This window comes from Oreochromis niloticus, linkage group LG19 (assembly GCF_001858045.2).
Source record: "Oreochromis niloticus isolate F11D_XX linkage group LG19, O_niloticus_UMD_NMBU, whole genome shotgun sequence".
Classification (NCBI taxonomy): domain Eukaryota; kingdom Metazoa; phylum Chordata; class Actinopteri; order Cichliformes; family Cichlidae; genus Oreochromis; species Oreochromis niloticus.
This window is the reverse complement of record NC_031983.2, coordinates 7,747,316-7,760,556: the sequence shown is the minus strand read 5'-3', so window position 1 is coordinate 7,760,556 and position 13,241 is coordinate 7,747,316. Positions and strand designations below refer to the sequence as shown.

At 43.5% G+C, this 13,241-nt stretch overlaps 1 protein-coding gene across 2 annotated transcripts in view; it reads left to right on the top strand.

Moving 5' to 3' along the window:
* Window positions 1-13,241, top strand: part of gfra4a (GDNF family receptor alpha 4a) — a 157,018-nt gene that overhangs the window by 130,650 nt on the left and 13,127 nt on the right. For both annotated transcript variants that reach the window (XM_005453366.4, XM_025901065.1), the window contains exons 4-6: window positions 1,398-1,737; window positions 5,261-5,370; window positions 7,071-7,205. In XM_005453366.4, the coding sequence (XP_005453423.1) occupies window positions 1,398-1,737; window positions 5,261-5,370; window positions 7,071-7,205 (585 nt within the window). The remainder of the gene's footprint in view (window positions 1-1,397; window positions 1,738-5,260; window positions 5,371-7,070; window positions 7,206-13,241) is intronic.

The window sequence follows — 13,241 nt, the reverse complement described above, 5'->3', positions numbered from 1 at the left end:
TATTGTGCTAGAAGGATGGTGCCAAAGCAGCTGAATGTGTCACTGTCCAAACACAGAGAGACTGGCACTACGTAATTAAAATTTAGACGCGTAATCCTGAACATTACAGAATCTGGTCTGAGACTGGATAATAATCCACCTTATGCTCGAACTACAGTCGGCCCGGTGGCAGCGCTGGGCTGTAGGTAACTTAAGGATGCAAGTGTGTGACACATAAGTGTGCTGCATGCTCAGCGAGCCTCCTTTGAATAAATAACAGGTTACAAAACCATGGCGTGAAGGATTTCACACTCAAGCGTGTGGGAATATTCTCCTCCCCAAGTATGCAGACACTGGATCCAGTTTTCCAATCTGCACTCCACCCTTGCCCTCCGCTGGCTACTTGGTTAAGCTGGGAATAACCTGTGCTTTGCGATGGGTTGTTTGCCTGCTCACTGAGGCCATTCATATTTTATATGACAGCTTGGTGAGAGTCAAACTCACTAGGAGACGCAACTACAGGCACTTTACAAACTAATGAGCAGCACTATCTGCCAGAGGAGCTGAGCGTCATCATGGCCGTATTGACTGGAAGGTCGCTTGGGAAAAAAACACACACGCACACACATAATGATGGATTGGGAAATAATACAATGGAAAAAAAGGTGCTTATGAAAGGGGTTTCCACTGCTTCCACAGAAGGTGGCTCATTACTCGAGAAGTCAGCAGGAGCATGGGCACTGAGGGAGGCAGAGATGGACAAAGTTGAGGAAGAATGGATGGGAGAGAGAGCTAAGCAGGGGAAGGGACGAGACAGATGGAGTGGGGGCGATAGCGGCATCGCGGGTGGCAGGCACATAGCGAGGGAGGAGGGCGGCGAGGGAAGGAGGGAGTCAGGTGAGTGAGGAATGGGCCCAGATGTAGGGAGGGAGTGCTGGAGAGATGGATAGATGGATGAAGGGGGGAAGGAACAGTAATTACAGGCCTTGTTGTGCGGCTGGAGAGATGGAGGAGCAGCTTTTTCAGCGCTGCCACTCTGCATTAACCCAGCAGAATGAAATATTCAGCCATTAGGCCTTGGCTGAAACACATCCAGTGCCCGCACTCATACAACATTTAGACACCATTCATGTTCTATTCATTACAGGGAGGCATATTACATACAATCATCATTTTGGTTTATTTTCTTCTTCAAGACATGCGGGTTTTTTTGTTTGTTTTGTTTTGTTTTGTTTTGGTTTGGGTTTTTTTTTGTAAATGCAGCTCTGCATCCAAGTGTAGAGGTGAGGGCCGGCGAGTCGATCCTAACTCCAATTAGTGCTTCAAATCATTTGTAAACATTGCTTGGGATTTGATTTTCTGCACACGAGGATGTAAGCCTTTCTGCCGCTCACTCACGTCTTCCTTCTTCCTTTCAGAGTCTGAAGTGACGACAGTGAACCGCTGCCTGGACGCTGCCAAGGCGTGTAACATAGATGACACGTGTCAGAAGCTTCGCACGGAGTACGTCTCGTCCTGCATCCAGCCGTCTGCCCGCTCGGGGCCGTGCAATCGAGCAAAGTGCAACAAGGCGCTGAGGAAGTTCTTCGACCGCGTCCCCCCTGAATACACCAACGAGCTGCTGTTCTGTCCCTGCACCGACACGGCCTGCGCAGAGCGCCGCAGGCAAACCATCGTGCCGTCCTGCTCCTACGAAGACAAGGAAAAGCCCAACTGTTTGGCTCAGCTGCGGATCTGCAAGGCAGACTATGTGTGCAGGTAGAAATGTGAAAGAAAAAAATCTGGTCTTACATGCTGCCTCCTGCTAAAAACATTTCACACATAATTTCTGGAGTTGACATCACTTTTCACACTAAACGGAGAATCATTTTCAGCAGCTGCAGCTTCTATTAAAGGCTCACAAAAGGTCTTTTTCCATATTTTAACCTAAACGTAAAATCACTTTGTTAAATTTTTCATGTCATGGTTATCACACCCTGCTCAGACGCTTATTCAGAACACTTGAAATAACTAATCCAGGACAGAAACACGGATTGATTCAGAAGGTGCCGGTGCTTAAAAATGATGCTCCAAGACTTAAAACCGAGATAAATGTTATCTGACATGTTAGAGGCTGAAAGTAAATTCCCACTTAAATGGAGAAACAGGCTTTAAAGGCTGTATCAGCTTATCGAGTTCTTTTGTTAAACTTGTTGGTAAACACTCGCCCGAGGTTACTGACACATCGCAGATCTTCTTTGATCTGTCGGCTCTTGAGGAAACTATTTGAGTCTTGCCTTGTCGTATGCTTTTAACACCAGCTTTTTTTTTCTCTTTGACTTTCTGCTTTTTACGCTGAAAAATTTAAAGCTTGATTCATTTTAAATGACTGGGCTACTGAATACCATAACAATCACAAAGTAACCGAGCGAGGTCATGAGAAGAATAATGCAACCGGTAGTTTCTTACATGGAAATTGTAGCCATTAATTTTTGACCACTAGCTGAAAGACAAGCTGCACATAAAAGAGATTTGCTAAAGTGTTAGCAAACAGTCCCCATGCACACATCAAGCAGACATAGAGCAGTGTTATTATTTATGATCATTAGCATCAATATAATTAAAGTTTGGTGTCTAGCCTCCAAGGCCAGTGCACCTAGAAAAAGTGTTGCACGCAGAAATCTGAGGGTGTGGAGCAGACGGATGGATGTCGAGGTGGTGGAGGGGTTAAATCTGTGAGCCAGTGAAAGTTTGCAGCCAAATTTCCAGTGCTGTTAAAGAGGATCCTCGACCACTAACCTAAAAAGAAAACGAGACAGTTAAAATAGAATAAAGTAACACCTGATTTATTGTACTGCTCAAAAGGTTTGGGGCTACTTAGGGAGGTCTTTGTTTTTGAAGGAAGCCACTTTTGTTTAGATTTATAATATAACTGAGTTGACAAATGGTAAAGAACAATTGGAGATTCATGGAAATCATTCAGTGTTTTCAGTGCAGCATGCACATAGATGTAAGTATCCTTGCTCAGTTAGTCTAATGCAACTGTATCCTGTTAAAAGGCTAATTAATTATTATAAGAAAAAATCCATTATCATCTTCTAGTTGGGTGTCGAAAACATCACCTGCTGTGGTTTTAGTTAGTGTCATAATGCCCAAACAAACAGAACCCACTAAAAAAGGAAGGAACTCACATAACGATGTATAATGTTCCCTTTATATAACTGGGAAAACTGGCTCTTACTAGAAAAGACAAGTGAGAGGCTGTGGTGGGAAAACTGAGCAAGTACAAAGGTACGTCAGAGTCTCCAGTTTGACAAACAGACCCTTTATAGGTTCTCAACTGGCAGCTTTATTAAATGGCGGCTGCAAAACACCAGTCGCAATGTCAGCAGTGAAGAGGTAACTCCAGGATGCCGGTTGTCTAGGCAGAGTTCCAAATAAAAAGCAATATCTGAGAGCGGCCAATAAAAGGCGAAAAGATAAAGACGGGCAAAAGGAGCACAGACGACGGACGGAGGATTGGACGAAAATACTGATGACGGCAAAACAGGCTCGCCAAGTTTGATTCCGACTACACTTTACTTCATAACTACCTCTACAGTTGGTGCATTTGGTCGACACTGAGCAATAACAGCCAGTCTTATTGACCACTGAGGGAACGAAACAGAGCCATGCTTTATTCACCGCCTTTGCCAGAGTACACGAGGCGTTGAGTGTAAACTGTAAGGGTTTACTGTCCCATTAGTGACTAAGCTGACGAGCTTGCTGACAGGTGACAAGCCCAGAGAGCTAAGTTGCAAGTTGCGTCAAGTTGATTTATTTATTTTTTTTTTGACCGAGTACAAGATGTGGCGTCATCGTCACCGCTGTCTGGTTTAATTTGAAGTGCTCTGTTGATGGTGGCCTCGCTCGCTGACTTTCCCTCAGGACAATAAATAGCGTCGTGTATATCTTGGAAGATATGTCTGGCTGGGGTGATATGTTCATTTAGATTTAATTAGTCAGTTGTGTTTAATTAATGCAATTGTTATACTCATTAACTGTGTTTAATTAGCTCAATTAAATTCTGCATTCATTTTCCGAGTGAAGCAGCCATGTGAAATAGTCATTATTGAAACAGTCTTTCTCACTGGGGATTCACGCATGGTTTTCCTGGCAAGTTGCTTAGAAAAATGTTTATTAACAGCAGTGAAGACATCATCAGGATCAGAAAATAGTTTGCAGAAAAAGTGACCCTCCTGGCACGGTAAGTCGTCTGAGGAAGCGTAGCTATTCGGCGCTTATGTCCCCGTGTCTGCGACTACCAAAGGATTTAATTCAAATTTAAATGGGTTGTAAAGCGTCCAGTCAGAAAACTAACAATGCCTTATGAGGTCATTAGGATTCATAGGGTGTGTTTCTCCCAGGAACACGGAGTTCTCAGAAGCATCCAGTCAGCCTCCTCTTACTGACAGCAAATGGTCGCCAGCATTTAATCTAGTTCCTCTTCAAATGTCAGGAAGACAAAGGGCTTCATCTGTCACGGCTATCGATCAGGCATTATTCTCCACTGCCGCCCCGACGGATAGAGCATCTCAAGGCCCCCGCACGGCCCACCAATCGCGCACCAGTCAGCCGGCATTAACTGGCTGCCTGCGGAGGATGCCTTCACTTAGCGCACAGCCTATGAGTTTTACGCACATCATTACAATGACATGACAAATGAGGGCAAAGTGGAGAGTTGTGGTGCCCTGAGGGGATCCCGTCGCAAATGCCAGTCGGCGGGGACCAATGATGCAATATGATGGCCTCGATAGCCTCGCACGATGACGGTGATGAGGTTGGATGTCTGTGCGGCTGGCAGGAAAGGTAAGGCGGGAAGGCAAAGCTGCTGTGGGAGGAAGTATTTATATGAAAGATCCATATTTGTCTAATCTCCTCGTGGCCAGGCCTGCCAGACAGCACCCACAGTATTAAGAGAGCAGAGCTAAGGCCTATCTTTGCCCCTCATTGACTCTTTACAGCCTGGCAGCCTTCCAGAAGACGACTGCCAGGGAGAAGAAAAAAAAGAAGGAAGAAAGAATAAAGGGGGATGAATGTCACCATGGGTGACTGGAGTAGGGTTGAAGTGCTGTAGAGCGGGAGATCTTGAAGGGCAGAGGGAGTTGTTACGGGAGTACAAGCAGGTAGATGAGCGTGGTGGTTTTCAAAACCACATTCTGCTGCTGAGAGAAAGCACCAGCACTGGCCACCACTCATTGACATGATGTGTGCAGCAGCCAAGCACAAGTAAATGATGGATGGCATGTTATTGCTCCCACAGGTCTCGCTGGGCACAGTTCCAGCATGACTGCCAGCCCTCCGAGCAGAGTGCCAGTGGCTGCAAGCAGGAGAACTACGGGCAATGTCTGCTCGCATACACCGGCCTGATAGGTAAGAACTAAATCTTTCTGCACCAGCTCCGGCTCGCCCACCTTCGGTGATAGATTGGGAACAAAAGGTTTTCGAGGGAGGAAGGCCAAGAGCAGACAAGTGCACTGAACAGGGCTCAAAAGAATGAATCAAGGATTGTGATGAGGAGCGCGCTTTAGGAATCGATGAAGTGCTGATTAATGTGGCTACAGCGTGCCCAGCCAAATCGTTGGCATTATAAGTAGTGCAATTACAACTATTGACCGCTGTTTTGAGAGAATTATCCCTGACGTGACAATGAGCGGGACTGGGTAGAGGCGCAGAACACGGCCTATTGTGCTTCGGATAAAAACTTAACAAAGGATCACATAATGCACAAAAGGTTGTTAAAAAGCACTCAGTTCAAACATGCCATTATTGGACAACAATACCCAAGTGAAGTACTGCAAAAAGAAGGGTGGTGGGGGGGCTTGCTGGAAACTGAAGTAGACAGATAAAGGAAGACAGAGACAGAAAGCTGTGCAGCACAGATTGGCCATTGTAGACAACTCAAGACGAAGTGAAACTCTGAGGTGCTGTTGTTTGGAAGTCCCAGAAAAATCAATAGAGGTAAATCAGAACTTTTTTTTGTTTTGTTTTGCCACACTCCCTCAAAGTGCAGCAATTTTATCCTCACCCTCTTTAAAAAATACAAGCTAGAAGGCTTCCCGGGGAATGACTTCCCAATCATTTCCCACTGAAAGGTTGAAAAGATTCAAAATGAAAAGAAAGAATCTGACGGCGCCTGAATTTTGTGTCTCAGGCCGCTGCTCTTATCAGAGTTTGCCAGGCTGCCTACGGTGGTGGATGCGCATGTTTGGGGAGTTCATAAGTGTAAAAGAAAACCTAAACAACTGCTGCGGTACTTGGATGCTTGGATCTGTTGTAACATCAACAAAGTAGGAAGGTTGCAAGAGATCAAGAGGATAAGCTAGCAGCGCTGCACTGTATGTATGATAAATTCACCCACGATGAAAATCACATTTTTGAATAATCACCAGTTACACAGACAGAGTATTTTTAGCTGTGTGTTTGCTATTTTCAAACCAAGACATAATACAGTAAGATTTCTTTGCCTGACTCGGTCCCAGCTGGTGTCAGGCAGCGGCACTAACTAACCTGCCCGTCTGCGTCCCTGTGTGCATTCACTCCGTTTTCATCCGTTCCTCTTTTTAAATTCCTCTCACTTTCCCTCTCAATGAATACATTTACATACGCACTAATAACTCAGTCTTAACATGATTAGGGCAATGCCGGGATGATAGAAATTGCCATGTAAATGCCTTTATTTGATTATCGTAATCAGAGTAAGGTCATAATCAGGCTAAGCGTAACAAGATTAAATCAGCCAGAATTCAGCTCGAATGACATCAAACTTCTCAGTCAGACAAGTTTTGGGGGGTTTTCTTTGGAAACTGCAGTTTTTATGAGGCGCTTATGAGCAGAGTGTAGCACGGGGTGACAGGCGGAATAGCTTGAATAACAAAAAAGACGGCGAAAGATGTTAAATATTCCGCTCAGTTCGGCTAAATCAAAGAGATCGCTTCCTTTTTATGCGAGCTCGCTTAAGGTCAGATTCAATCACTGCATCGTAAAGATAGTAATGTGAGGAGATGTGTTGGCTCAGTACGCTTGTAAACATACAGAACTGTGTTGTTTTCCACCTCTCCTCCCCTCAACAGGAAGCACAATAACTCCCAACTACCTTGACAACTCCACCTCCAATGTGGGACCCTGGTGCTCCTGCGCAGCGAGTGGCAACCACAGGGAACAATGCAGCGACTTTCTCACTTTTTTCCATGACAACATCTGCCTGAGTAAGTAACAACTGCAGAGAGAGAGAGAGAGACCTCTGGCAACAGAGAAGCAATTGCAACCCAGACGAAGAACCAGAGCAAGTGCGAGAATTAAGAAAGTCTAGTTGTGAACAGAATAATCTGTGACGCTTTTATTGTGGTGCAAAAATCCCTTTGATGTTCTGCAACCCACACGGGAGTCAGGCTGTTTTGTACACAGATGAGAAACAGAACAGACAGAGAGGTAGTCTTTATTTTACTTGCATTTTCACTTGAACTCTGTTGAAGTGAAAATATACACTTTATTGGGTAGACTTCTTCAACGGCCCTTAAAAACAAGTATCTAATTAGCCAATCACATGGCAACAACTCAACACTTTTAGGCATTTAGTTGATGCAATGTAAAGATGACCTGCTGAAGTTCAAATTAAGTATCAGAATGATGATTTTGAGTGATTTTGAACATGACATGGTTGTTGGTGCCAGACAGGCTGGTCTGATTATTTCAGAATCTGCTGATCGACAGGGATCTTCCCACCCGATGATCTATAGGGTTTAAAGAAAATGGTCTGAAAACGAGAAGGTGTCTAGTGAGCGTTAGTTCTCTGGGTGAAAATGCCCTCTTGATGCCAGAGGTCAGAGGAGACTATTTCAAGCTGACAGGAAAGCTACAATAACTCAAATAACTAGGTGTTTCAACCAGGGTATATAGAAGAGCATCTCTGAATGCACAACTGGTAAAACCTTGAAACAGATCGCCTACAGCAGTAGAAAACTACACTGGGTGTCAGTGCTGTCAGCAGAGAAAGGGAAACTGCGGCTGTGATTTGCTCAGGCTCACCAAACCCAAACAATAGATGAACGGAAAAATGTTCACTGGTCTGATGAGTCTTAATTTCTGTGGCGATATTCACGTGGTAGGGTCAGAATCTGGTTTAAACAGCAGGAACACATGGATCCATCCTGCCTTGTATCAGTGGTTCAGGCTACTGGTGGTGCAATGATCTGGTGAATGACTTCTTGGCACACTTTAGGTGACTTAGTGCCAATTAAAATCCCACAGTGTACCTGAGTACTACTGCTGCTCATGTCCATCCCATTATGAACACAATGCACCAATAACACCATTCTTGAACATGACAATGAGTTCACTGTATTCAAATAGGTGGTCACCAGTTGTCAGTCCAACAGAGCTGAGATCTGATGATGAAATCTGCAGCAACTGTGTGATGCTATAATGTTAATATGGAGCAAAATCTGCAAGGAATGTTTCCAGCACCTTGTTGGATCAATGCCATGAATAATTAAGGCAGTTGTGATAATGCATTTACTTTTCTGTTGGATGGTCCATTTAAAATTGACCAGTGTAACTTGGTAACACACTGCCAGCTATTATCCACTCCCCACTCCTTCTTTGGGACTTAAAACAAATGAACCTTTCAAACTGCAGCCAACCGGCAGACCACCAGAGCCACTTTTACAGGGCAGAGCACAATTTAAAATTTAATATAAAAACGGGGCAATTTGAAGCAGAAATAGCAACCTGCCAAAAGTTGTGTCATCAAATTATGGCTGCGTATTTGTGTGATTTTTTTTTTTTTTTCTAGAACAGTAATATTTGGGGGAGAAAAACACATTTAAAGACTTCATTTGTAAGTTTACTAGAAAAAAATATATACTACTACTGTACTATACATGTACTTTGAGTTTATAAAGTGATATATTTGTGAAAAAAGTTACAACGAAGGAACTGCATCACATTTGCTTCATTGACAGAAGAAAAAATTAGTTTTTTCTCACAAATTTGTGACTTTAATCTCTGAGAATTTTTATGTTGTAAATTTGGTACCTCTAAGAATAAGAAGGTTTTTTTAAATTTTTGGTCCTCTTAAATTTGTGAGTCATTCCTGGTTATTTTCAAAACATAAAATCTGAATCATCCAGCCTTTAATAGAGGAAATTATTGTTAGATTATTACCCTCATCTGTGCTGCTAAACATTTGCTTTTACCATGTTTGAAAAGTATTCTTGGGAAAGCTCATACTAGGAACACATCAGCGACGAAGTAAAGAGTCGCTCCTTCCCCCTTGTTATCGTTTCAGTCAATAGTCATTTATTTATTTTTACAATTAAACTGTCAGATAAACAGCACTGTGAATTATGGCAGCGGTAGACCAGTGACACTAATGAAACACTACAGCTGGTGGCACAAAGTAATGGGTTAACACAAATATCACATATGTTTGTTTATGCGACTCGCAGGGAGTTTTATCACGCCGGAAAACAAAAATAACAATAATAGCATGTTTTCTTAATTGCAGTGCATTCTGCTGATAAACTGCAGCTGGTGTTACATTCGAATTATCCACCAATCCGGTGTAATCTTTTATTCATCCAGCAACAGCAACAAAACAGCTATGATGATACGGGAACATCCCTCTGAATGAATGATAGTGCCAGTGACAGAAGAATGACATTAGTGACAAAGTAATACAAACTGTAGCTGCTGGTGTCTCACACACACACACACACACACACACACACACACACTGGAATTTATTTGGGGTTATTATATTTTTTCTAACAACAAAAGCAGACATGTTCTTACAAAGCTGTCAGCGTGAATAACAACATCAGTGACAAACCACAGACACCAGACGTTGGACTGTGTGACTGTAGTGACACTACAAAGCAAACTGCAACTGATATTCAGGGTCAGTTTATACATATGTTCAACTGTGACAGAACAGCCAAGTACCAAACTCTCATCAGGTGTCAGACAAACGGCCTCTTACCACTGATTTAACCAGACACTACAGCAACATAAACCCTGCCACGAGTGATCCGACGATGTCGGCGTGTTAACTGTGCTGCTGTTACTGCAGCATCTCTGCTCCTCTGCCTTCACATGATCGCTCTGTTTTTCCTGGCTTTTTGTTCTTAAGTGTGAAATTTACATCAACACCTGTGAATAAAGCCCGTAAATGTCCTTGTTTCAGACTGCACAGCTTTCCACGCACCTGTTTATTCTTTACACTGTACAATAAAGCAGAAATACACACTTGATTTTTCATGTCAGGGAGTAATAAAAGGATTTAAAAGCTGGTCAAAGATAGTGAGACCATACACTAGATGCCAAAAACGCCTTTTTTGAGCATGTCTGTCACAGTTTTTTCAAACTCTTCTTGACCAGCTGACGTCTCCCAGAAACAATTAATATAATCATAATGTGTATAAAAACCTATACAGCAGCAGACCCAGGGGCAGCAGATGTTAACCAAGCAACTTTGCAATTCTGGGTGCTTAATAAGACAAAGTATGAAGATTCAAACAAACCTTACTAACAGAAAACAAGGTACACTGTGGCTCAGTAGTTTTAAAAAAACAGGCGTTTGGATATTTATTAAAATCCATCCATTTGCTTCCACGTATCTTTTTTAGGGTTGCGGGGGGGCTGGAGCCTATCCCAGCTGTCTTAGGGCAAGAGGCAGGGTACACCCTGGACAGGTCACCAGTCTGTCGCACAGCTCCCGCATTCACACCTATGGGCTATTTAGTCTTTCCAATTAACCTATCCCCACTAAATGCATGTCTTTGGACTGTGGGAGGAAGCCGGAGTAGCCGGGGAGAACCCACGCAAACAAGGGGAGAACATGCAAACTCCACACAGAAAGACCCCGGCCTGATGGTGGAATTCAGAACTTTGTTAGGCAACAGTACTAACCACTGTGCCACCGTGCTGCCCTTTATTAAAATCTTGCTTTAAAACTCAAAGTTATCAATTCTCCATAGAATGAATTAGATTAAAGGGAAGACCGGGCTGATGGATGTCTTGCTGTCCAGTGAAACTCCTCATGGGCATCCTGCAGTCAGGAGTTAGACTTGCTATAGCAGCTCCCATGTGCTGTTTACAGTAAGCTCCTTAAAGACCCAGAAAAACAGAGCTCAGAGTGACTGGCCTCATTTTCCTGCATCTTGGCCAAAGTGGAAACGGCTTGAGCGAACGGCTGAAGTCAAACATTCTACATGCGATGATAAGGATTAACAAGTTTCTAATGGGAAAGGACCAGCGGTGCATGTCACACTCATCTCAGCTGGAATTTAGTCGCTCTTCTAATACTCGGGCGGACAACACTTCTTTTTGGGGGGAGAAAGTGTCCATAATGAATTGGCAAAGAGAGTTTGGATTGGATCCAATAATTGGGGAAATGAATGTGCCCTGGGAGAGTTCCTCAGTGTTTGCTTTCTCCCTTGTTTCTCATATAATCACAGCGTGTAAAGAATTGTTATTCATTTTGAGTACAGGGCAAGACTCTCCTGTCTTCAGTGATCGTTTAGTATTACAAACGGACAGCGACATCATCATCATCATCATCGGTTAAATAAATCCTCCTTGTCTTTTTTGTGTTTAAATTTCTTGCAACTGAACCCACCGTTATTTTGCGCACAACCCCGCCCTTGTGCTGGGGCCTGCTTGCTGAGACAGGACTTCAGATGGCCTTTGATGACTTTGTAATTGAGCCTAATTTGGTTTCCTGCCTCCGAACTAATGAGGCGGACAGAGAGAATAGTGGCAGGGAAGAATACAGTTGTTTGCAGACAGGGGAGGGGGAAACTGCTGGAAAAAAAACCCTTCCCTGTATGGAGCGAGCTCAGTCAGGTTTTAAAAACAGCTGTCACCCCACCTTACCTCCTCATCGCGGCGGTAATAGTCGCATCACTATGCAGAGCAGCAGCTCTGGACCTCTTCATTCTCTGAAAGCTGTGCGTGGCAGGGAAAAAAAAGAGAGGACAGATGGAGGTGAAGCTAATTTTATTTCTGCAATTATGTAAAATCTTTTTTGGAACTTAAATTGGTATTATAAGAGGGAAAAGTGAGGGTGGCCAACAATACGTTGGGGAGTTTGGGGACAGAACCGGGGCATGCATAGGATGGGTTCTGCATTAATGCCCCAGGGAACCTGTGAAGTCAGTGAAAGAGTAAAAAAAGCCCTCAGGAGGAAACTTAAAAGTGGAAGAGATGGCTGTGCTTAAACAGCCGTGGCCAAACATTTACAAAGAAACTGTCACAACAGCTTACCACTAAAGATATCAATTGGCACTTCATCTCTGCGTGATGGCGGGTGGTGAGGCATGGTGGCGAGCAGCTGGAGTTGCATCCTTCGCTTCTCTCATCCGTCACCCTGCCAGGGAATTGCTGTGCGCTGCCGAACCCTAACTGCACGCTTTGAGCGCACTGGCACACTTTCCCACCTGTCCTACCAATGCTAATGACCCACAGCACCACTAGTATGGTAGTCCACAGCCTTATATATGTATATATAGCCTCAAATGGGATCAGTGTTTGATTTCTTCTCACTGTCGATTCATTGGGATTCTGTTGCAACATGCATTCCCTAATTAGCTGCAGGGCTAAAGGAACAAGCAGGTCACCCTTCCAGCAGCTCCAGTGCTCGATGCTGATGCTCAAGTCAAGGCTCTGCATTGACTGCTGCAGAATTTTATTTGCAGAGGCAAACTATCTCAGGAGGAACGATCAATTTGTTTATGATCCTGTGAGAAATCAATGTCTGTGCGTCACACGCTGATACTCCACTGAAGACTCTGAATTCACATCACTGAAATTCACTGAGTTGCTTCTGGGTTTTTTCCCCCTCAGGAACAGCTGGAAAATGACGGTTTTTCATGTCTCATGCTCACATTCATCTTACAGTATAAGCTATGGCTATTAATTGATGGATCTCACAGTCATGTCTTTATTTTGAGCATATTTTAATTGAAGTGACTTTCATGAAAACGTAATTGCTGCTGAGTAACCCATTAGCCAAATGAGAATGAGTGCCTATAGAATATTAATTCATTATATGGTCATAATTCATTCTGGTTGCTATAAATCTAACAACTTGATGTAATGAGTTTCCTTATAAATCCAGCAGACAGTAAATTGTACACAGGAAACATAATGTGATGTTCCTCGCAGTCACAGGCTTCTTATGGTGCTTTTAAATAATCAGTCATCATTTTGTCAAACCTTTAGAGAAAGGTGACAGATTTTTG